At 46.2% G+C, this 25770-nt stretch overlaps 1 protein-coding gene across 1 annotated transcript in view; it reads right to left on the reverse strand.

Annotated features, from left to right (window-relative positions):
- LOC144480118 (protein transport protein Sec24B-like) overlaps positions 1 to 25770 on the reverse strand; it is a 48513-nt gene continuing 22743 nt past the window's right edge. Inside the window, exons 10-21 of the mRNA XM_078199265.1 lie at positions 23602 to 23657; positions 21379 to 21579; positions 18726 to 18849; positions 15595 to 15753; positions 13656 to 13829; positions 12722 to 12832; positions 8394 to 8569; positions 5665 to 5817; positions 5092 to 5196; positions 2968 to 3060; positions 1223 to 1326; positions 1 to 115 (exon numbers count right to left, since the gene is read on the reverse strand). Of these exons, the coding sequence (XP_078055391.1) occupies positions 1 to 115; positions 1223 to 1326; positions 2968 to 3060; positions 5092 to 5196; positions 5665 to 5817; positions 8394 to 8569; positions 12722 to 12832; positions 13656 to 13829; positions 15595 to 15753; positions 18726 to 18849; positions 21379 to 21579; positions 23602 to 23657 (1571 nt within the window). The remainder of the gene's footprint in view (positions 116 to 1222; positions 1327 to 2967; positions 3061 to 5091; positions 5197 to 5664; positions 5818 to 8393; positions 8570 to 12721; positions 12833 to 13655; positions 13830 to 15594; positions 15754 to 18725; positions 18850 to 21378; positions 21580 to 23601; positions 23658 to 25770) is intronic.

Raw genomic sequence — 25770 nt, forward strand, 5'->3', positions numbered from 1 at the left:
TCACTTACACACTCGTTCCTTCAGGTGAAGCAGAAATTCATAGTAGGACATTGCCGTCTCAGTGCGGTCATCCACCAGACGCTTGATAAACACAGACCGTGAGGTACTGTCATCCCTAGCAAGGAAGAGACCAACAGAGTCAATTTTAGGCAGCGATTGTTCCGCTAAATGTCACTAGATACGATTGCTCTTGCAGCACAGAAGTTGTCAAATTTAATTTGCTAACATCCCTGCAAACCGACTTGAGGCACGTTAGGGCGGCACAGTGGCACAATGTTTAATACTGCTGCCTCACAGCGCCAGGGATCCGGGTTCGATTCCGGTCTCAGGTGACTGACTATTCCCCCCATGTCGGCGTGGGTTTCCTCCGGGTGCTCCGGTTTCCTCCCACAATCCAAGGATGTGTGGGTTAGGTGGATTGGCCATGCTAAATTGACCCTTAGTGTCTCAAGATGTGCAGGTAAGGTGGATTGGCCATGCTAAATTGCCCCTTAGTGTCTCAAGATGTGCAGGTAAGATGGATTGGCCATGCTAAATTGCCCCTTAGTGTCCCAAGATGTGCAGATTAGGTGGATTGGCCATGCTAAATTGCCCCTTAGTGTCCCAGGATGCGTAGGTTAGGTGGATTGGCCATGCTAAATTGCCCCTTAGTGTCTCAAGATGTGCAGGTTAGGTGGATTGGCCATGTTAAATTGCCCCTTAGTGTCCCAGGATGTGCAGGTTAGGTGGATTGGCCATGCTAAATTGCCCCTTAGTGTCTCAAGATGTGCAGCTTAGGAGGATTGGCCATGCTAAATTGCCCCTTAGTGTCCCAAGATGTGCAGATTAGGTGGATTGGCCATGCTAAATTACCCCTTAGATGTGCAGGTTAGATGGATTGGCCATGCTGAAGTGTCCCAAGATGTCGGGGGTAAGTATGTGGGGTTACGAGGATAGGGCCTGGGTAAGATGCTGTGTTGGAGAGTCGGTGCAGGTTCGATGGGCTGAGTGAGGGCCTCCTTCTGTACTGTTGGGATTCTATGATTTTACTATGTTGAAGACACAATACAGTGAAAGGTCATCGGGGGATTGACAGAAATGTGGGGTTGAGGTTACAATTAGATCAGCCATGATCTTATTGACTGGCGGAACAAGCGAGAGGGGCCGAGTGGCCTACTCCTGCTCCTAATTCGTATGTCTGTCAGATAAGATTACTTGATGTTCTGTGAAAGCTTGTACTCACTTGACGATGAAGCAAGGTGCATGGTAAAGCCTCTCCTTCCTTAAGGATCCCAGTAATGCTTGGATGCGTTTAGAAGCTGGATTCTGGAGGATGGGCAGCAGAGTCTGGAACACACCAGCAGTATTCCAGCTTATATATGGTCAGGATTTTCCTGTGTACATCATAGGCACAAGAGGCCTGAATTTCCTTGGAATTGATCCTGTTTCTCCGTGGTGTCTTCCCAACTTTGATCCAAGCAGCTCCAACAAAGCAATGGCGAGTGAGCAGAAACAGCTCCAAGGAAATTATTAGCTCAAGAGCACGTAACTGTCCCCCTCTTAAATTAATCTACGTTATTCTCCTCAACTACTCTATGTGGTATTGAGTTCCACATCCTCACCACTCTCTGGATAAAGAAAAATATTCTAATTCCCCATTGGATTTATTAGTGATTATCTTAGACTATACGGTCCCTAGTTTTGGTCTCTCTTACAAGTGATTATATCTCCCCTTATGTCTACCTTACCCAAAACCCAACATTATAAAAAGCATCTATCAGGTTTTCCCCTCACCCGTCAGCCTTGCCTTACCCGAAGAAAACTTTATTCAGTCTTTCCCAATAATTAGAATCTCCTATTAATGTTAGGAGATTTTCTCTGCATTTCCTCCAACGGTTCTATATAATTTCCGTAATAAGGAGACCAGAACCGTGCACAGTACATCAAGCATGATAAAAGCTTGCTGAAACAGCAAATTTGGAGACACCAGTTAGGGCACCAGATCAGAAATCCCATGGTATATTATGAAGCCAGATTAGACCCCAACAATTTTTCCATTTTTGGCATAAGTGTGAGGAAAGGATGCTTTATTCCAGGACTAATTCCACTGATAAATTAGGAATCTTTCTAACAAAACAAGCTTTATTCTTAACACAGTTTAAACATAACTCTAGCAAGATGAAACAGATTTACTCTTAACCATTGAACAATATTTAAACATGAAAAGAAATAACTCTTAACTTCTAACTTATCACTATTCAATTCCAATCAAGCAACATTTCTCTTATAGACTTAAACCCCTCTTTAAATTTAGTAAGCAAATCGAGGCATACTTGCTTTCACTTGGGTTAACCACATTGGAGTTTTCAGAGAGAGAGAGAAAGCCTCCGGGCTTCTGCCTTTAACTAGCTGCAGTCAGCAACTACTCTTTTTTAAAAATGAAAATTAAACTGCTATTCTGCTACAAGCCTAACGTAATGACTTCAATCAAACCATTGAGGTTGGGCTATTGAAATACGAGATCCCTGATTAAGGAATCAATTGATGGGCCAATCAGGGAGTCTTTTCCTTGTATTTAACCGGGAGTGTCAATTCTTCTGGGACTGACTGATAACACTCTGTGTATTGCTGTTGGAATTGTGAATAATGGGGTTCTGGTGAAGGGACTTCTGCCTCCGAAAACTTATTACACCTAGCTCCTCCCATTTTTAATATTACATGACTCTGTCCCTTAATATCTAACTCACCTTATTACTTTAATCAAAAAACACCCCATTATGCCTTCTGCTAAATGAACACTTACATGGCTAAAATGAGTTATTATCCTGCTTTTTCAGCATCTGCTGCATTCCTACCAGACAAACTGACTCTCTGTGGAAAAACACTGCCTCTTAAAGCACCCACTTCCCCCCCCCCACTTAAACACAAAATATTTTAGTAGCATAGTATCATCACACACCAAGGAGTAATAGAAGAGTCGGGACTTACCAGAGTACCTGGTAGTGAGGTGTAGCTGGTCACCCCTAACACACCATCCAGGAAGCTGCTGCTGCAATGCCTACCAACCCAGATATATAGAACCTGAAGAATACAGAAGAACATAGAACAGTGTGGGTCACCTCATCACTGGGTGGTCCCAGCAAAACCAGCAAGAGTTATGAGCAAGAACACAAGAGTTAGGAGCAGGAGTAGGCCATTCAGCCCGTTCAGCAGGCTCTGTCATTCAAAACGATCATGGCTGATCTTGGACGTCAACTCCACTTTCCCACTCGCTCCCACGATTCACCAAGAAGCCAAAGCTAAACATCTGTTATCTCAACCTTCAAGATGTTCAGTGATGGATCTTCCGCAACTCTCTGGAGAAGAAAATTCCCGAGGGAAGAAATTTCTCCACAACTCAGTCCTAAATGACAGCCCCTTACCCAGTGACTGTGCCACCCCCCCCTCCCATATAAGAACACAAATACAGTCTCGCTCACCCAAAATGACCCATTCAGCAACAATGTATGACCAAGCAACTGAACGCTGCCAGTCCGCTGGGAGGCCTCGGCATCTCTATCTCCGAAAAGCAGTGGGGACGCGGAGGTATATCTCACTTCATGGAGGTCCACAGGAAGTGCTTGGTATGGCTCCTGCTCTGCCCAAGACCGCAAGAAACTACAAAGGATCGGGAATGTAGCCCAATCCATCACGCAAACCAGCCTCCCATCCATTGACTCTGTCTACACTCCCCGCTGCCTCGGCAAAGCAGCCAGCATAATTAAGGACCCCACACATCCCGGATATGCTCTCTTCCACATTCTTCCGTCGGGAAAAAGATACAAAAGTCTGAGGTCACGTACCAACCGACTCAAGAACAGTTTCTTCTCTGCTGCTGTCAGACTTTTGAACGGACCTACCTCGCTTTAAGTTGATCTTTCTCTCCACCCTAGCTATAACTGTCACACTACATTCTGCACCCTCTCCTTTCCTTCTCTATGAACGGTATGCTTTGTCTGTATAGCGTGCGAAACAATATTTTTCACTGTATGTTAATACATGTGACAATAATAAATCAAATCAAATCAAATCAAAAGGGCCATCAGCTTTCTGAATTTCTCAGCTGTTTAGCCCCACCCATGGGTCAGTGGATGGGGTGGCGCGCCCAAAGGTTGTGGGTGCAGGTCCCCAATCCACAGGCTTGAGCACATGATTCAGGCTGGCACTCCCACGCAGTACCAAGGGAGGGCCGCACTGTCGGAGATGCCATCTTTCACATGAGAGGTCAAACTGAGATGCTATCTGCCCCTTCAGATGGGATGTCAAAGATTCTGTGGCACTATTTTGTAGAAGATTTTTATTTAATATATCGGTGGAGATGCGGGGGGGGAGGGTCATTGAATATTTTGAGGCAGAGGTAGATAGATCCTAAGGGAATCAAAGGCTATTGGAGGTAGATGGGAATGTGGAATTCAAAACACAAACGGTTCAGCGTTCGATTTTATTGAATGGTACTCGAGGGGCCGAATGGCCTACTTCTGCTCCTATTTTGTATAAGAGCAGGGGAGTTATCCCCAGTGTCCTAGCCAATATTTATTCCCTAGCCCTTCAAAAAGCAAATCACTTGATTGGTGCCATGTTGCTGTTTATACTGGGGAATTAAACCCCACAAACTATTTCATTGGCTGTAAATTTTCAAATTTTCATGGGCTTTAAGATGTTCTGAGCTGGTGAGAAGCACGATATAAATGAAAGGCGTTCTATCCGTCCCTCATAGAATCATAGAAACCCTACAGTGCAGAAGGAGGCCATTCGGCCCATCGAGTCCGCACCGACCACAATCCCACCCAGGCCCCACCCTCCTGTTGTTGTACATTAATACTTCCAGTCGCTGTACTCCTTCAGGTAGCTGACATCATTTGCGGGATTTTCCACTTGTTCCGAAACCGTAAAATCCCGCCCAAGGCCAACAGACCTTCTTATGCTCCGCCCGCTCCCATTCCCATGGCAGGCGGGGCAGTAAAATTCTGGCCTATATTTGGGATAATGGGATAATAGCACCAGCAGTGCATCAATATTTTCAATGGGCTCAAGTTCTGGGATATGATGCTTCTGAAGGGTGTGAACACGTACATTACCACAATCAATTAAGAAAGCTCCTTGCAGGGTGAGATTCTCTGCCATGAGTTGTATCAAAGCTGGTCTCTTCACTGTGCCCTTGCCTCCCTCCAAGGAAATCTGTCAGGGGGAAAGAAAGGGATTAAAGTTTTAAAGTTTTATTAAAGTTTATTTATTAGTGACACAAGTAGGCTTACATTAACACTGCAACTAAGTTACTGTGAAATCCCCTAGTTGCCAAACTTTGGCGCCTGTTCGGGTACACTGAGGGAGAATTTAGCACAGCCAATGCACCTAACCAGCACATTTTTCGGACTGTGAGAGGAAACCGGAGCACCCGGAGAAAACCCACGCAGACACGGGGAGAATGCGCAGACTGCACACAGACGGTGACCCAAGCCGGGAATCAAACCCAGGTCCCTGGCGCTGTGAGGCCTCCCGGTGTTCCTTAGAAACGGCATGGCGATTTGGTCACTGATCTCACCAGCTCCCTCTCCTCCCTCTCGTTTCCCCTCTGGCTGAGCATTGATTGGACGAAACAGAACTTAGGGAACCAATCGCACCAACGCGGTAAACCAGAGTGCTCACGTTGTCAGCAGACTCGCTGTTGAGGTAATCATCAATCCTGTACAGATCGGGGTAAACCATCCGCAGAACGAAGGTCAGGGGCTGGATCATCAGCTGGATCATCGTGAAAACCCTTTCATCCAGGCTCATTGCTGCATCCGTCTGAAAGGCAGGCTGCAGGACAAAGCATAGCAGGATCAGACATCCTTATTGGAGGAATGAGAGCAGAATACATTTCTTTATACAGAGGCCTAAGAAGGTTGGTTTTGCAGAGTCTGTTTATCGAGCATGAAAAGCACTCAAAGCCTCTAATAAGAACATAAGAGCTAGGATTAGGAGCAGGCCATCTGGCTCCTCGAGCCTGCTCCGCCATTCAATAAGATCATGGCTGATCTTTTCGTGGACTCAGTTCCACTTACCCGCCCATTCACCATAACTCTTAAATCCACAATGGAAGTGGGCTTTGACAAAGGGTCATCTGGACTCGAAACGTCAGCTCTTTTCTCTCCTTACAGATGCTGCCAGACCTGCTGAGATTTTCCAGCATTTTCTCTTTTGGTTTCAGATTCCAGCATCCGCAGTAATTTGACTTTACCCTTAATTCCTTTACTGTTTAAAAATTTATCTATCCTTGCCTTAAAAACATTCAATGAGGTAGCCTCAACTGCTTCACTGGGCAGGGAATTCCACAGATTCACAACCCTTTGTGTGAAGAAGTTCCTCCTCAACCCAGTCCTAAATCTGCTCCCCCTTATTTTGAGGCCATGCCCCCTAGTTCTAGTGATGGAACGAAAGAGACACCACTTCCCCTGACACTCACCTCCCCAGCCTGAAACTGGACGCCATGATTTCAAGGATTCAACAAAACGGTTCAAAACTGAGACTACAGCCGGAATTCTCTGCCCGATGTCGAACCGCTGCCAGCGAGAATGGAGAAGTTAGCGCTCAGCCCAATCTCCATTCATAGCACCAGGACTGGAAAACCCCAGCTGGAGGCGAGGTCCAGAATTCAGACCTAAATTTCCTCATCAAGAAACAACATCAGGGCTTCCTGGCCCAGAGAGAGTGCTCGGACTGAAAGGAAACTTATTTCTGCAGCTAAATCAATCACGATATATTATTATTTTCTGGAAGTCTTCCTCTCAGGAACTTTGCAAAGGCAGATACACGAAACCATTCAGCCCTATTCCAATACATTTCTTCAACAAGGGGCTTTACAAATATCTGGCAGGTTGGGGGCTTGGTCAAAAATTTACAAGCACTCTCTTGACTGAGATAGGTCAATTATGCACTTGACATAGGCAAAAACAGAGGTCGTTAGGTCAAAGTTGAATAGTGGAAAGCTTGTGGCTGGAACAGAGGGTTGCACACAATATCCCTGCACAGATCTGGCCAATCACTGTACCTAAACCTCTCTGTTCTTTATCCATTACATTCTTCTTGTTAACCCAAAAAGCTATCCAGTTCCAGTTCCTTGCTGGTACTGTTTGTCTCCACCATCTCCCTGGGAGGTGTTTAACTCACTATTTTCTCTGCAAAATCTAAACCATCTATTCCTCTTGGTGAATGTGTGGAATTCACTCCCACAGAAAGTAGTCGAGGCCAAAACGTTGTCTGATTTCAAGAAGAAATTAGATATAGCTCTTAGGGCTAAAGGGATCAAGGGATATGGGAGGAAGGGGGGGGATCAGGATATTGAATTTGATGATCAGCACGATCAAGATGAATGGCGGAGCAGGCTCGAAGGGCCGAATGGCCTCCTCCTGCTTCTTTGATTTGATTTATTTTTGTCACATGTATTAACATACAGTGAAAAGTATTGTTTCTTGCTGCTATACAGACAAAGCATACCGTTCATAGAGAAGGAAAGGAGAGAGTGCAGAATGTAGTGTTACAGCCATAGGTAGGATGTAGAGAAAGATCAACTTAATGCGAGGTAGGTCCATTCAAAAGTCTGACAGCAGCAGGGAAGAAGCTGTTCTTGAGTCGGTTGGTACGTGATCTCAGACTTTTGTATCTTTTTCCCGATTGAAGAAGGTGGAAGAGAGAATGTCCGGGGTGCGTGGGGTCCTTAAGTTATGCTGGCTGCTTTGCCGAGGCAGCGGGAAGTGGAGACAGAGTCAATGGATGGGAGGCTGGTTTGCCTGATGGATTGGGCTACATTCAAGACCATTCTAGTTGCTACATTTCTATGTTTCCTCTCTCTCTGTCTCTCCTGAGATCAGACACACAGTTACAGAGCTTGATAAGCATGCCAGTTTGAAATCCTGCAACAAAAATGACCTTTTCCTTATTTTCTTTTCAAAAACCAGCAACCGTGCATCAAAGTAGTTAGGGTGAAAGCCACAGTTTCAACAATTGTCGAAGGGGGAAATCAAGGTTTATGGGGATAAGGTGGGAAAGCAGACTTGGGGAGTTGAAGATGATCATATTGGACCAGTCGTGATCTCATTGAATGGCGGAACAGACTTGATGGGCCGAATGGCCTGCCATTGCTCCAACGTCTTCTGGGTTGTCTTCATGGGACCAATTATTTGATCATTTGCTCTTTAAGTTCAAACCTGCTTGTTTTTTACATGAATCGCTGCGGCAAGCCTTAATCCACTTCAGTGGCGGAACAGGTTTGAGAAACTCCTGTACCAATGCCCCTCTGCCACGTTAACTCATCAGGAAAGGCCTGTGCTACCATGATCTGAAGGGGCCAAATGGCCTCCTCCTGTCCCTCGGTTTCCCGTTCTGTGACCTCTCACCTGCTTCAGTAGGGCGAGGACGTACAGTGGAAGTTGCTGGAGGCTGTGGGGGACGGTGAAGGTGGACTGCTTTGGGCTGCACGCCAAGGCGCGATAGGCAACCAGAACATCAATGAGCATTCTCATCAACTCATCTCGGGTGTAAGCCAGGCACAGCCTCACTGAGCGATCCACGGCTGCAGGTAAATGTGGAGAAAGATCACATCAAGACAAAGAACGCAAAACAATCCTATTAACCCCATGACAGCTCAGTCCTCCTGAGCTGCTCAGTTTCCAGCTCATTAAATAATAACTGTGCAATAATAAATCACATTACACATCAGGAATAGCTTCAAGTAATATTAACCATGAAATATCAAAGCAGAGGCTTTTAATCTTTACTTCCCCATCCATGTTGGCCCAGCTCTTCATGCAAATCTAACTCACTTCCCCCGAAAACCAACTTTGCCCCCAGTGCTTTTCCCATCTGTGCTCACCTGATCTATGGCTCCACATTCTTCCATCTATACAGCATCATTCCTGCACTAATTCACCTGCACTAGTTTCCAGTCCAGCAATGGCACAATGTTGATATTTCATCCCTCTTTTCCGATCGCTCCATGGCCTCACTCTTCCCTATCTCTGTAATCTCCTCCAGCTCCCACAACCTTTACTGTACTCCAATTCCGGCTTCTTGTACATCTCCAATTTTAATCGCTCCACTATTGGTGGCTGTGCCATCAGCTGGCTGGGACCTAAATTCTCTCCCTGAACCTCTGCACCTCCCTCCCACTCCTTTAAGAAGAGCCTTAGAATCTATCCCTTTGACCAAGCTTCATGGTTACCTGCCCTAATATCTCTTTTTGCAGCTCAGTCTAATTTTGTTTGTTAGAAACACACCTGTGAAGAAACTTGGGACATTTTTAATAAATTTATGATATAAACCCGCATTGTTGCTGAACATCACTGTAGATCCCACCTTCCACTGTCAGGGGTCAAAATCCAGGGACTTCTTCCCTAAGAGCACGGTGGGTGTACCTACACCTCAGGGACTGCAGCGGTTCAAGACAGTGGCTCACCGCCATCTTCTCAAGGGTAATTAGCTATGGACAAAAAATGCTGGCCCAGCCAGCGACGCCCACATCCCATGAATTTTTTTTTTAAATTGTGGTTATCAATCAACTTATTCTCAAAATATGGGGTCCGCAATAAACATTGCCTTGATCACACCTCAAACATGTCATCCACAATGTAGGAGGAGCCTTGCGCACCACTTCTGACATTTAGAAACATAGAAGATAGGAGCAGGAGGAGGCCATTCGGCCCTTCGAGCCTGCTCCGCCATTCATCACAATCATGGCTGATCATCCAACTCAATAGCCTAATCCTGCTTTCTCCCCATAACCTTTGATCCCATTCACCCCAAGTGCTATATCCAGCCGCCTCTTGAATACATTCAATGTTTTGGCACCAGCTACTTCCTGTGGTAATGAATTCCACAGGCTCACCACTCTCTGGGTGAAGAAATATCTCCTCACCTCTGTCCTAAATGGTCTATCCCGAATCCTCAGACTGTGACTCCTGGACTCCCCTCACCATCGGGAACATCCTCGCTGCACCTATTCTGTCTAGTCCTGTTAGAATTTTATAAATCTCGATGAGATCCCCCCCTCATTCGTCTGAATTCCAGCGAAAACAATCCTAACCTCGTCAATCTCTCCTCATACATCAAGGGAGGCAATGGCCTAGTGGTATTATCGCTAAATTATTATTCCAGAAACTCAGCTAATGTTCTGGGGACCCGGGTTTGAATTCCACCACGGCAGATGGTGGAATTTGAATTCAATTTTTAAAAATCTGAAAATTAAGAATCTACTCATGACCATGAAACCATTGTCAGAAAAACCCATCTGGTTCACTAATGCCCTTTAGGGAAGGAAATCTGCCGTCCTTATCTTGTCTGGCCTACATGTGACTCCAGAGCCACAGCAATGTGGTTGACTCTCAGCTGCCCTCGGGCAACTAGGGATGGGCAATAAATGCTGGCCAGCCAGCGACGCCCATGTCCCACGAATGAATGAAAAAAGGTCCCACCATTTCCGGAACCAGCCTGGTAACTCTGCACTCCCGTGTAATTCCGCTTATCCGATACAAATGGATCTTGGGGTTCTGATTTAGGGCTCAGTCACCAATGAGAAAAAGATTATAAAAATATCCCTTCATTTCCAAGCCACCAGGCCCACAAAATTCAACAGTAAATAATAAGTATGAACGCAAATAGAACCGTGTTAGATGGTCCACTGGCTCTAACTGCAAGGGCTTAGGAACACAGGCAAAGGAGGAGTCCATTCAGCCCCTTGAGTCTATGCACCAGCAGCGACGGGATGAGGTGTGAACAGCTGGAGAATTCCCACTGTGGTCTCGCTAGTGCTCGGTGTAACTGAAGCATAACCTCCCTACTTTTGTCATCAAATCCCCTCGCGATGAACGAAAACATCCTGTTAGCTTCCCTAATTACTTGCTGCACCCTCATATTAGCCCTTTAGATTCGTGCACGAAGACACCCCGATCCCTCTGCAACTCAGAGCTCTGCAATCTCTCACCACTTAGATAATATGTTTTTCTTTTATTTGATTTAATTTAAAATAATTTAACTCTTTTAGCCCACAGGTATCACTCTGGTTGGGGGGGGGGGTGCAAGAGGGATGCGATGGCTGGAATGTTATGACTGTTCACGCAGGATTTTCCAGTGCCACCGCAGTAAACGGAGATTTGGCTGGGCGCCAAATTCTCCGACCTCGCTGCAACGGGAGTGTATATAGAACAGTACAGCACAGAACAGGCCCTTCGGCCCACGATGTTGTGCCGAGCTTTATCTGAAACCAAGATCAAGCTATCCCACTCCCTATCATCCTGGTGTGCTCCATGTGCCTATCCAATAACCGCTTAAATGTTCCTAAAGTGTCTGACTCCACTATCACTGCAGGCAGTCCATTCCACACCCCAACCACTCTCTGCGTAAAGAACCTACCTCTGATATCCTTCCTGTATCTCCCACCACGAACCCTATAGTTATGCCCCCTTGTAATAGCTCCATCCACCCGAGGAAATAGTCTTTGAACGTTCACTCTATCTATCCCCTTCATCATTTTATAAACCTCTATTAAGTCTCCCCTCAGCCTCCTCCGCTCCAGAGAGAACAGCCCTAGCTCCCTCAACCTTTCCTCATATGACCTACCCTCCAAACCAGGCAGCATCCTGGTAAATCTCCTCTGCACTCTTTCCAGCGCTTCCACATCCTTCTTATAGTGAGGTGACCAGAACTGCACACAATATTCCAAATGTGGTCTCACCAAGGTCCTGTACAGTTGCAGCATAACCCCACGGCTCTTAAACTCCAACCCCCTGTTAATAAAAGCTAACACACTATAGGCCTTCTTCACAGCTCTATCCACTTGACTGGCAACCTTTAGAGATCTGTGGATATGGACCCCAAGATCTCTCTGTTCCTCCACAGTCTTCAGAACCCTACCTTTGACCCTGTAATCCACATTTAAATTTGTCCTACCAAAATGAATCACCTCACATTTATCAGGGTTAAACTCCATTTGCCATTTTTCAGCCCAGCTTTGCATCCTATCTATGTCTCTTTGCAGCCTACAACAGCCCTCCACCTCATCCACTACTCCACCAATCTTGGTGTCATCAGCAAATTTACTGATCCACCCTTCAGCCCCCTCCTCTAAGTCATTAATAAAAATCACAAAGAGCAGAGGACCAAGCACTGATCCCTGCGGCACACCGCTAGCAACCTGCCTCCAATCCGAAAATTTTCCATCGACCACCACCCTCTGTCTTCGATCAGACAGCCAGTTACCTATCCAATCGGCCAACTTTCCCTCTATCCCACACCTCCTCACTTTCATCATAAGCCGACCATGGGGGACCTTATCAAACGCCTTACTAAAATGCCCTACCTTCATCAACACACTTAGTTACCTCCTCAAAAAATTCTATCAAATTTGTGAGGCACGACTTGCCCTTCACGAATCCGTGCTGACTATCTCGGATTAATCCGCATCTTTCTAAATGGTCGTAAATCCCTTCCCTAAGGACCCTTTCCATCAATTTACCAACCACCGAAGTAAGACTAACCGGTCTATAATTACCAGGGTCATTTCTATTCCCTTTCTTAAACAGAGGAACAACATTCGCCATGAGTGTGGTGTGAACGGCTGGTAAGATCGTGTCCAATAGGCTGAACTGCCCTGCCGTATGTGATGTATTCAATTATATTCTTTACCGTATGTGTTACAGCTTATTTTATGATAGTTAACATGATACCTTACCTATTTTTGAAAGAATTCCCATCATGGCGGCCATGTTGACCCCTGCATATACCTCACTCAGGGAGCTGACAACTGGTAGGCAGTACGTGTAGATTCGAACCCGCCGTTCTCCTGAAAGATAAGCAAACCCTAAAGGTCATCCACAAGCGGTCATGCTCCACAACCCCCAGCTAGACCAAGACTTAGCGATTCCTCATAGGGAGGCAGGTTCAGTGGACGGCTCAGTCTGGGTCACTTCGGGGCATTGAGTTTAAAAATTGGCAAGTCATGTTGCAGCTTTATAGAACCTTAGTTCGGCCGCACTTGGAATATAGCGTTCAATTCTGGTCGCCACACTACCAGAAGGATGTGGAGGCTTCGAAGAGGGTGCAGAAAAGATTTACCAGGGTGTTGCCTTAGAATGTTGCCTTGGCTATGAGGAGAGGTTGGAGAAACTTGGTTTGTTCTCACTGGAACGATGGAGGTTGAGGGGCGACCTGATAGAAGTTTACAAGATTATGAGGGGCATGGACAGAATGGATAGTCAGAGGCTTTTTCCCAGGGTGGAAGAGTCAATTACTAGGGGGCACAGGTTTAAGGTGTGAGGGGCAAGGTTTAAAGGAGATGCACGAGGCAAGTTTTTTTACACAGAGGGTGGTGGATGCCTGGAACTCGCTGCCGGGGGAGGTAGTGGAAGCGGATATGGTAGTGACTTTTAAGGGGCGTCTTGACAAATACATGAAAAGGATGGGAATAGAGGGATATGGTCCCTGGAAGGGTAGGGGATTTTAGTTCAGTCGGGCAGCATGGTCGGTGCAGGCTTGGAGGGCCGAAGGGCCTGTTCCTGTGCCGTAATTTTCTTTGTTCTTTATTCCTTGGCAGGCTGTTTCCCAGCTGAAGGTCACTATGAAACATCTGCAGGACGCGTGGAGGATCTGCGCACGTTCCACCCTACCTTGGCAGGAAGTGTAGAGCAGGGAGGACTGGAAGACCACGAAAGAGCTCTCGGTGACAGCCCCATCTATCATCATCAGGAATGCAAACTCAGCCTGAGGGCAGACACAGGGCAGGGACAGCATCTGCGTCGTCTGCAGGAAGGAGTTTCCGTAATAGGTCTCCAGCATGAGGCCTAAAAATCAGAGAATTGAAATGATGGTTACCATGAGGAATGTCTCTTGGTTGGTCCACACAGAGAGCCGCGTCACCAATCAGAACCAAGTGATCAGATGCCCCCATCACCTTTCCAAAAGGAGCACCAATGAAAGAGGAAACAAAGTGTTATCAAACAATATTGATGTTGGCTTGTTCAATGATGCCTTCCTGCGCCCATTCATCCACTCCAAGAACTATACCTTGTGTACTTGCTGTCAGTATGTCTTACTACAGTTACACACGGTCTTGGTAAGACCACGACTGGAGTATTGCATGCAGTTTTGGTCTCCCTACTTAAGAAAGAATATACTTGACATAGAGGGAGTGCAGCAGAGGTTCATGGAGGGCGGCACGGTGGCACAGTAGTTGGCACTGCTGTCTCACAGAGCCAGGGACCCGGGTTCAATTCCGGCCTCAGTCACTGACTGTGTGGAGTTTGCACGTTCTCCCCGTGTCTGCGTGGGTTTCCTCCCACACCCCAAAGATGTGCAGGTTAAGTTGATTGGCTATGCTAAAGTGCCCCTTAGCGTCAGGTGGATTAGCAGGGTAAATATGTAGGGTTACGGGGATAGTGCCTGGGTGGGATTGTTGTCGGTGCAGACTCGATGGGCCGAATGGCCTCCTTCTGCACTGTAGGAACTTTATGAACACTAGTCTGATACCAGGGTTGGCGGGACTGTCCTATGAGGAGAGATTGATTCGACTGGGCTTGTATTCACTAGAATTTAGAATGATATGAGGAGATCTTATTGAAACGTATAGAATTCTAACCGGGCTGGACAGACTAGACGCAGGGAGGATGGTTTCCCTGGTTGGGAAATCTAGAACCAGGGGATACAGACTCAGGAAACGGGGTAGACCATTTAGGACTGAGATGAGGAAAGATTTCTTCACACAAACCTGTGGAATTCTCTCCCACAGGAGGCTGTGGAGGCCAAATGACTGAATATATTCAGGAAAGAGATTGAGAATTTGTTAGATTTTAATGGCATCCAAGGGTATGGGGAGAAAGAGGGAATATGGCATTGAGATAGAGGATCAGCTATGATCACACTGAATGGCAAAGCAGGCTCAAAGGGCTGAATGGCCTCCTCCGGCTCCTAGTTTCTGTTCTTATTTTTATTCATTTGTGGGACATGGGTGCCGCTGGCTGCCAGCATTTATTGTCCATTGCTAGTTGCCCTTCTGAAGGGCAGTCCCTCTCCAGGGACACCCAGACATAGACATTGACAGGAAGAGAGGACAGGCAGCCGGGATGGACATTTACCTCAGCTGTGCATTCTCTGGACCTTTTGGGCAGAAATTTTTATTTTTTATTTATTCATGTCACAAGTAGGCTTACATTAACACTGCAATGAAGTTACTGTGAAAATCCACTAGTCGCCACACTCCAGCGCCTGTTTGGGTTACACTGAGGGAAAATTTAGCACGGCCAATGCACCCTAACCAGCACGTCTTTCGGACTGTGGGAGGAAACCGGAGCACCGGGAGGAAACCCACGCAGAAACGGGGAGGACGTGCAGACTCCGCACAGACAGTGACCCAAGCCGGGAATCGAACCCGGGTCCCTGGCGCTGTGAAGCAGCAGTGCTCACCACTGTGCCACACTGTTTAGACATGGGGGCAGACCCGGGTTGCTCTACAGAGAGCCAGCACACACTCGATGGGCTGATTGTCCTCCTTCCGTGTCGCCATGGCGATATGTGGGTTCATTTTGGTTCTGTGCAAGTTAATCTGCTCACCCTGTGTGTATCGAATCCTTAGGAGGCCCTCGTATCCGATGGAGCGGGTCAGGTGACGTCGGAACTCTTCCTGGAGTTTCTCCGCCAGGGCTGAGCTGTGGATATGATGGAATGCTGGGTAATAGTACAAATAGCCGCACGTGTACCTGGGAAGACAAGCTGCAGAAACACGTCAACTCAGTATAACCAATTAACCGGCCCTTTCACCACACCAGTCAAAAAGTTAGCAACCTCTTGACCAATCTTGCCCTTTCATCGACTCTCCTTCCCCCGTGTCTCCCAATGCCGAGAGGTTGTTTACACCATCTCACCCTTCCCAATGGAACAAGCAATACTGACATGTAGGAAAAGACAGTAAGAAGTTTAACAACACCAGGTTAAAGTCCAACAGGTTTATTTGGTAGCAAAAGCCACACAAGCTTTCGGAGCCCCAAGCCCCTTCTTCAGGTGAAGGGGCTTGGGGCTCCGAAAGCTTGTGTGGCTTTTGCTACCAAATAAACCTGTTGGACTTTAACCTGGTGTTGTTAAACTTCTTACTGTGTTTACCCCAGTCCAACACCGGCATCTCCACATCAGGTAGGAAAAGACCATATGGCGCAATAAGATTGCCCCACACAATGATGGCCAGAGCCACCACGACTCACATCCTCCCTGTCCACCCTCCCAGCTGAAGGTAAAAGACCCTGTGGTATTATTCTGAAGAGCCGGGGCGTTAACCCTGCTATCCAAAACAATTGTCATCCTTCTACCAATCATTTTCCTCATTGCTGTTGCTAGGAGCTTGCACACTGACGGCCATGTTTCCTACATTACAATAACAAATTGTACTTCAAATTACTAAATGGGCGCTTTGAGACATGAGAGGCTCTGTATAAATGCAAATCCTTTATCCTTTCTTTCTCAGTAAATGGAGACTCAGTCTCTGACACCCTGCCTGACAATGTTCAGCATTTTGCAATCTAATTAAGCCACTTCATCAACCATTCTCAGAACAGTAACAACCACTTGCATTGATATTACTGCTCTAAGATTGGAACTGTGAGCTATTAAGACTAAATGGATGTTTCTGAACCAAACTAAAAGATTCATAAGATATTGCAATACCTCATTATCATGCCTGTGCTTGTATGTTAGAATTATAGAATTCCTACTGTGCAGAAGGAGGCCATTTTGGCCCATTGAGCCTGCTCTGACAACAATCCCACCCAAACCCCATCCCCATAACCCCACATATTTACCCTGCTAATCCCCCGACACTAAGGGGCAATTTAGCATGGCCAATCAACCTAACCCGCACACCTTTGGATTGTGGGAGCGACACAGTAAGAAGTTTAACAACACCAGGTTAAAGTCCAACAGGTTTATTTGGTAGCAAAAGCCACACCCTCCGGGTGCTCCGGTTTCCTCCCACAGTCCGAAAGACGTGCTGGTTAGGTGCATTGGCCATGCTAAAGGGAGGGAACCAGAGGACCCGGAGGAAATCCACCCAGACACGGGGAGAACGTGCAAACTCCTCACAGACAGTCATCCACGGCCGGAATAGAACCCGGGTCCCTGGCGCTGTGAGGCAGCAGTGCTAACCACTGTGCCACCCTTATACTATTACAAATTGTTGAGATCTGGAACATGCTACTTGAAAGGATGATGAAGGGGAGGTGATGGCCTAGTGGCTAGACCATTAATCCAGAAATTCAGCTAACGTTCTGGGGACCTGAGTTCGAATCCCGCCACGGCAGATGGTGGAATTTGAATTCAATAAAAATAAATCTGGAATTAAGAATCACGAAACCGTTGTCGATTGTTGGAAAAAACTCACCTGGGTTACTAATGTCCTTTAGAGAAGGAAATCTACCGTCCTTACCCGGTCTGGCCTACATGTGACTCCAGAGCCACAGCAATGTAGTTGACTCTAAACTGCCCTCAGGCAACTAGGAATGGGCAATAAATGCTGGCCAACCAGCGACGCCCATGTCCCACAAATAAATAAAAATGAATCAGATTCAATTGTAAATGGATGCTACTTCGAGTGGAAAAATGTGCAGGGCTCTGGGGAAAGGTTAGGGAGAGTGGGACCAATTGGGCAACTCTTTCAAAGGGTTAGCATAGGTGTTATGGGCCAAATGGCCTCCTTCTGTGCTATAATGTGCTCTGACAATAATGGCCCAAGACTCTCACTGAAGTGACTTGTAAAGCACTTTGGGACATTTTCTTCTAGGAATGCCTTCCCTGAAGAAGGACTGCTCTCCTGCGCGACAGAATTTCCGTTAGTCTCTTTCACCCTGTGCTCTATCACTGGTTTCCATTTCCCTCCTGGTATTTGACAAGGTGTTAATCAAAACTCGGCATGCTCATTTACATTCCCTTCGTCCAAATCCACCACCCCTCCCTACCCTCACAGTATAAATCTCTGCTGACTCTCTTTCCTCTCAGCTCTGACCAAGGGTCATCCAGACTCGAAACATTGGCTCTATTCTCTCGCCACAGAAGCTATCAGACGTGCTGAGATTTTCCAGCATTTTTATGTTTTTGTACTTTGGAACAAAGAATCATTGAGGTTTACAACATGGAAACAGGCCCTTCGGCCCAACTTGTCCATGCCACCCCCTTTTTAACCCCTAAGTTAGTCCCAATTGCCCACATTTGGCCCATATGCCTCTGCACCCATTTTACCCATGTAACTGTCTAAACGCTTTTTAAAAGACAAAATTGTACCCGTCTCTACTACTACCTCTGGCAGCTTGTTCCAGACACTCACCACCCTGTGTGTGAAAACATTGCCCCTCTGGACACTTTTGTATCTCTCCCCTCTCATCTTAAACCCATGGCATCTAGTTTTAGACTCTCCTACCTTTGGGAAAAGATATTGACTATCCAGCCGATCTATGCCCCTCATTATTTTATAGACTTCTATAAGATCATCCCTCAACCTTCTACGCTCCAGGGAGAAAAAGTCCCAGACTGTCCAGCCTCTCCTTATAACTCAAACCATCAAGTCCCGGTAGCATCCTAGTAAATCCTTTCTGCACTCTTTCTAGTTTAATAATATCCTTCCTTATAACATTTGTTATGTTAAAGATGTAACCTGTATACGATTTATCACTGTTGTTGGAAGCGTCCATCACTGCACTCACCAATGGAGGCCAGGTCAGTGTATCGCTGATTCAGTAAGAATAAATCCACACCTGTCTGCTGGCCACAGAACTCCAGTGCAAGCACCTTATAGAAATCGATAGCTGGACCAAGGTGCTTAGCTCCCTTGTGGAGGGATAAAGAAGAAGGAGAGGTCATTAAATTTGAGTCTCATACGAACATACAAAATAGGAGCAGGAGTAGGCCATTCAGCCCCTTGAGCGTGCTGTCATTTGATAAGATCATGGCCGATCTGATTGTAGCTTCCCTGCCAATTCGATTTTCAAGTTTGCTGACGACACCACCGTAGTGGGTCGGATCTCAAACAATGACGAGACAGAGTACAGGAATGAGATAGAGAATCTGATGAACTGGTGCGGCAACAATAATCTCTCCCTCAATGTCAACAAAATGAAGGAGATTGTCATCGACTTCAGGAAGCGTAAAGGAGAACATGCCCCTGTCTACATCAACGGGAACGAAGGAGAAAGGGTCGAGAGCTTCAAGTTTTTAGGTGTCCAGATCACCAACAACCTGTCCTGGTCCCCCCCATGCCGACACTATAGTTAAGAAAGCCCACCAACGCCTCTACTTTCTCAGAAGACTAAGGAAATTTGGGATGTCAGTTACGACTCTCACCAACTTTTACAGATGCACCATAGAAAGCATTCTTTCTGGTTGTATCACAGCTTGGTATGGCCCCTGCTCTGCCCAAGACCGCAAGGAACTACAAAAGGTCATGAATGTAGCCCAATCCATCACGCAAACCAGCCTCCCATCCATTGACTGTCCACACTTCCCACTGCCTCGACAAAGCAGCCAGCAGAATTAAGGACCCCACGCACCCCGGACATTCCCTCTTCCACCTTCTTCCTTCGGGAAAAAGATACAAAAGTCTGAGGTCACGTACCAACCGACTCAAGAACAGCTTCTTCCCTGCTGCTGTCAGACTTTTGAATAGACCTACTTTGCATTAAGTTGATCTTTCTCTACACCCTAGCTATGACTGTAACACTACATTCTGCACTCTCTCCTTTCCTTCTCTATGAACAGTATGTTTTGTCTGTATAGCGTATACTTTTCACTGTATGCTAATACATGTGACAACAATAAATCAAATCAAATCAAATCAAAATCAATTTCCCGCTTACTTCCTATAACCTTTGACTCTGTTGTCTATTGAGGATCTGTCTAACTCGACCTTTAAAATATTCAATGACCCAGCCACCATGGCTCTCCAGGGAAGAGGATTCCACAGATTAACCGCCCTCTGGGAGGAAAAAAACACTACTCATCTCCTCACTTTTAACCTCTGCCCCTTAGTGTTAGCCTCTCATCAGGAGAAACATCCTCTCGGTATCTAGATAAAAGCAAAATACTGCAGATGCTGGAATCTGACACAAAAACAGAAAACGCTGGAAAATCCCAGTGGGTCTGACAGCTTCTGTGGAGCGAGAATAGAGCCAACGTTTCGAGGCTGGATGACTCTTCGCCAGCTCTGATGAAGGGTCATCCAGACTCAAAACGGTGGCTCTATTCTCTCTCCACAGATGCTGTCAGACCTGCCGAGATCTTCCAGCATTTTCTGTTTTAGTTTCTCTCGGTATCCACCCTGTCAAGTCCCCTCAGGATCTTATAAGTTTCGTTGAGATCACCTTTCATTCCTCTCAACACCAATGGACACTGGTCCAACCTGTTCAACCTCTCCTCATTAGATAGTGGGCCTACTCTGAACTGATGCTGATGCAGTAATATCCTTTCTTAAGTAAGGGGATCAAAACTTTACACAGTACTCCCCCTTTGATCTCACAACTTCATATTCGGACCATGTATATCTTTTCTAAAGCACTTATGATTTTTGTAATGTAGACTGAGGGTTCACACGATGAAAGATTAAGGCTTTTGCAACTTAGGGGTAACAAGGGATTGGAAAGTTCAAAAACATTGACACCTCCCAAATTTACACTAAAAGTAGTGAGGCAGGTTAATAAGGCCAAAACAAAAGAAACATTGTGTTTATTTCCCCCTCACAAGGGACATAGAACATTACAGCGCAGTACAGGCCCTTCGGCCCACGATGTTGCGCCGACCAGTGAGACCAATCTAAAGCCCCTCTAATCTACACTATTCCAATATCATATATGTAAAATATCATATATGTAAAAATATGGGAAGTGTAGACAGAGTCAATGGATGGGAGGCTGGTTTGCGTGATGGATTGGGCTGCATTCATGACCTTTTGTAGTTTCTTGCGGTCTTGGTCAGAGCAGGTGCCCAGACCAAGCTGTGTTACAACCGGAAAGAATGGTGCATCTGTAGAAGTTGGTGAGAGTTGTAGCTGACATGCCAAATTTCCTTAGTCTTCTGAGAAAGTAGAGGCGTTGGTGGATTCTCTTAACTATAGTGTTGGCATGGGGGGGACCAGGACAGGTGATCTGGACACCTAAAAACTTGAAGCTCTCGACCATTTCTACTGATCGGGTTAATGAAGATAGGTGCAAGGTGGCTCATATGGTGCGTAAATTAGTTGGGCCAACTGGCCTGTTGCTGGATCGTACATTCTATGTAATTCCATATAATTTATGCGACCATCACTTTCTGAACAGTAAGATTCCACCATTAAGCTAGTGAGTCGTAGAAGGAAACTCAACCTACCAGCGTACTGTCGCCGGGGTCTTCTCGGGGTTGCAGGGAGCCGCAGCTTATGTTGGGTAACTGGGTCAGGAAAGCAGACACACGTCCACCGCAATACTTCAGGAGTTTTTGAGCAGCCTGCAGTGCGGGTCCAAAAGCGCACTGCCTCTTCTGAGTCTCTCTGAACGCAACTGGGAATTCCTCAAGCAAAGACACGACGAGCTGTGGCGAGGCAGTGGAGAATTAGCAGACAAGTTATAGCAGGGACAGCCACATTCAAACACCTAGCCGCGAAGCAGCTACATCGGGTGGACCTTTGAGCAATTTTACAATCTAATTCAGGCTTTTTACTGGTCCCATATCTAAATATGTATCAGGGTAAGTTGGCCGAGCTTCTCCTTGAGTTTCAGGATATTCACCATCTTACCCCGATTGTATATGCGTGTGGAATAAAGAGGTGGTGAAAAATCTGGTGATTAATCTTTACTGATAAACACATCATTCTAATCCTGTGCTTGCAGCCATCATGGAACCGTAGAGTTTTACAGCACAACAAGAGGCCCTTCTGCCCATCGTGTCTGTACTGGCCATCGAGCACCTCAACACCAGCGTCTCTCACAAAGAGGGCCCGTAAACATTTGGAGAACTTGTGGAGGAGCTGGGCAAGTTCCATCCTACCGTGATAGGAAATGTACAGCAGAGAGGACTGGAAGACCATGAGTGAGCTCTCAGTCACAGCCCCATCTATCATCACCAGACCACACAGGGGGACTCTTTACAGGTGGCACAGTGGTTAACACTGCTGCCTCTCAGCGCCAGGGACCCGGGTTCGATTCCCAGTTTGGGTCACTGTCTGTGCGGAATCTGCACTTTCTCCCCGTGTCTGCGTGGGTTTCCTCCCACAGTCCAAAAACGTGCAGGTTAGGAGCATTGGTCGTGCTAAATTCTCCCTCAGTGTACCCGAACAGGTGCCGGAGTGAGGCAGTTAGGGGATTTTCACAGTAACTTCATTGCCGTGTTAATGTAACCTATTTGTGACACTAATAAATAAACATTTTTAAAAAATTATCATCATCAGACCACACAGGGAACCCTTTACAGGACTGGGTAGCATTCTTAAAGTACTGAGTTGTGAAGTACCTTTATTTGGTTAATCAAAGAATTCACAGAATGCTTACAGGACAGAAGGAGGCCATTCGGCCCATCGAGTCTGGCCCTATTCCCATAACCCCTCACATTTACCCTGCTAATTCCCCTAGGACATTAGGGTCAATTTAGCATGACCAATCAACCTAACCCACACATCTTTGGGCTATGGGAGGAAACCGGAGCACCTGGAGGAAACCCACGCAGACACGGGGAGAATATGCAGACTCCGCAGTCAGCCAAGGCTGGAATCGAACCCGGGCCCCTGGCACTGTGAGGCAGCAGTGCTAACCACTGTGCCACTGTGCCACCCCTAACATAAGCCAAACATGAGACCATAAGACCATAAGACATAGGAGCAGAATTAGGCCACTCGGCCCATCGAGTCTACTCCGCCATTCAATCCATGGCTGATATTTTTCTCATCCCCATTCTCCTGCCTTTTCCCCATAACCCCTGATCCCCTTATTAATCAAGAATCTATCTATCTCTGTCTTAAAGACACTCAATGACCTGGCCTCCACAACCATCTGCGGCAAAGAGTTCCACTGAATCGCCACTCTGAGGCTAGTGAGGTTAGCACATGAGGCTAGTCCATAGGCAGGTTTGTATTATTATTTGTGGTTAATGCATGAGTACATGCTACAAGGACACTTATCAGCAAGATATGAAGTTGGTGGACTCAGACAACTGGGAGAAAGTCACAACTGCCGTGACCTGTAGGGGCTGATTGGTAGGAGGGTCATTGGAAGAGGAAATGGAAAGCTCAGCTGATCATGAAGCAGGCCCTTGGAATGTTTAGCCCACTATTAGATTTACAGTCGATTATCCTGTCACTAATGTCAGAAAAACTGTGTCCAGAAAGCAAGCAAAGTTCATACAACAACAGGAATAGGCCAGGATTATTATTGCTCAGTCAACAATGGGAACTGAGCAAAGGTTTCCTCAACTTCCATCGTAGCATGTTAATCCGTATCAGAACTGTGGAGTGCGGTGAGGTTAAAACAAAAAGATTAAGAGGACATGTTACTGGGAAAAGAATGAACTTGGTTAAACTCGGTGAAGTTTTGTTACAATGTGAGAGGAACATCACCTTACCTGTCGGCTTTGTTGCAGATTCACTAACAACTTATCTTCACTTGGGATGAAGATATCTGAAAGAAGACCAAGATATGTGATCATTGCAAAGGCTGCAAGCTGCACAGCAACGGACGTTTAGCCAGCTCCTCTCGGTTCAGGATCTGCACCATCTGCAAGATGCCCCACAGCAACTCACTGCACACCTCCTTCAACAGCACCTTCCAAACCTGTGACCTCCACAACTGAAAGCACAAGGGCGGCAGATGAAGGGGAACACTCCCACCCGCAAGATCCCTTCAAACCACACACCATCCTGGAAATATATCAGCTATTCCGCTACTGTCGCAGGGTCAAAATCCTGGAGCTCCCTCCCTCATAGCACCGTGGGTGTAGCTACACCACGTGGACCGCAGCTGTTCAAGGAGGCAGCTCACCACTACCTTCTCAAGAGGCAATTTAGGGATGGATGATAAATGCTGACCTAGCCAGAGAAGTCCAGGTCCCATGAATGAATAAAAAATGGCCGTAGAACAACTTACATTTGTATAGCACCTTCTAACATGGAAACCGTTCCAACGCACTTCCTAGAGCAATGATGGGAAGAAAGTGGATGCTGAGTCAATGGAGATAATGAGTGGGATTCTCCAGTCTCGCCAAGTCCCGCCACCGCTGCCAGCATGAACGAAGAATTTAGCGTCCAACCAAAGCTCCATTCACTGCAGCGGGACTGGAGAATCCTAGCCGTGGGTGAGGGAGGAGAATTCCAGTCAATATTAGGAGAGGGGGGAATGAAGAATAAGATCAGGAGTGTGGGTTTAAGCAAGATTGGACTTTCATGTCATGCTTGCAAGCATGACATCCTTGAAGCAAGGCTTTGGGCGTCCCATTGGTTGTCTGATCTTAGCGACCTCACCATTTAAAACGTCTTTGGATATGCGACTGTTTTATAACTTTCTCATTTCCATTGGTTTATGTTCTGCAAGTTTCACACACACACAATGAAATCCATCATCATGATTAAAAGTCTCCAAACTGAAGTACCAGGGTTTCCACGCTTCAGTTAATATGAATACCACACAATTTTCACCCCAATTCGAGGAATATTTAGACCAAGGTCCATTTCACTAGCCTTCTATCAACCCGATAGTCACAAGGGACAGTTAAGGGAAGATTTAAGAGAGTTGTTCAAAATCTCAAAGGCGTAAATAGATACAAAAAAACTATTTCCCATGGCAGAAGGGTCAATAATCAGAGGCCACTGATTTAAGGTGATTGGCAAAGGAACCATCAGGAAGAGAGAAACTTACATAGCCAGTTGGATTGGACGGTGAAAGCAGATACAGTAAGAACTTTCAAATGGAAATTGGGTATCACTTGAAGAGGAAAAAAAAAATGCTGGGCATTGGGGAAACACAGTAAGAGGTTTAACAACACCAGGTTAAAGTCCAACAGGTTTATTTGGTAGCAAAAGCCACACAAAAGTGTGGCTTTTGCTACCAAATAAACCTGTTGGACTTTAACCTGGTGTTGTTAAACTTCTTACTGTGTTTACCCCAATCCAACGCCGGCATCTCCACATCATTGGGGAAACAGCAGGAACTAATTGGATAGCTCCCTCACAGAGCTGGAGTGTGTACAATGGGCCGAATGGCCTCCTTCTGCGCTACATCAACCTATGTTTCCATGTTCTAACAATAATGGAGTTGGTGACTATTCCTAGCAATCAATCTCTAACAATTAGCCCACAGCAGACTCAGAAATGACACAGAGGGGAAAGTCCAGACACACTCAGGCCCAGCTAACTATGAAATCCCAGTAACCTGACTACACAATACCCTGCTCCAGAGTATTGGTGACAGCAAACTGTCCTGGCTTCATCCACATACTGTCTTGTTCAGAATCTCACAGCCACCAACACAGCGTCAATGTTTCTTTACTCCCTTTGACCTCACACCCCACTGTTTTTCATAATCCTCTACAAGTACCCTTTCCCAGAATTGATCAACCCTTTATTTTAAACTTTATGGCTGCTATATTTTAAAAGTAAACGTACACTATTTTGCCTCATCTATTTACAATCTTCCCATTGTATATGTTCCGCTAACTTCAAACCACTTCTTTCATTCGCTTTATGTACATAATCCAACCTCGGCCTCCAGTACAGCGAAGTGTAACTTTGTCTGAATC

This window comes from Mustelus asterias, chromosome 28, assembly GCF_964213995.1.
Source record: "Mustelus asterias chromosome 28, sMusAst1.hap1.1, whole genome shotgun sequence".
NCBI classification, from domain to species: domain Eukaryota; kingdom Metazoa; phylum Chordata; class Chondrichthyes; order Carcharhiniformes; family Triakidae; genus Mustelus; species Mustelus asterias.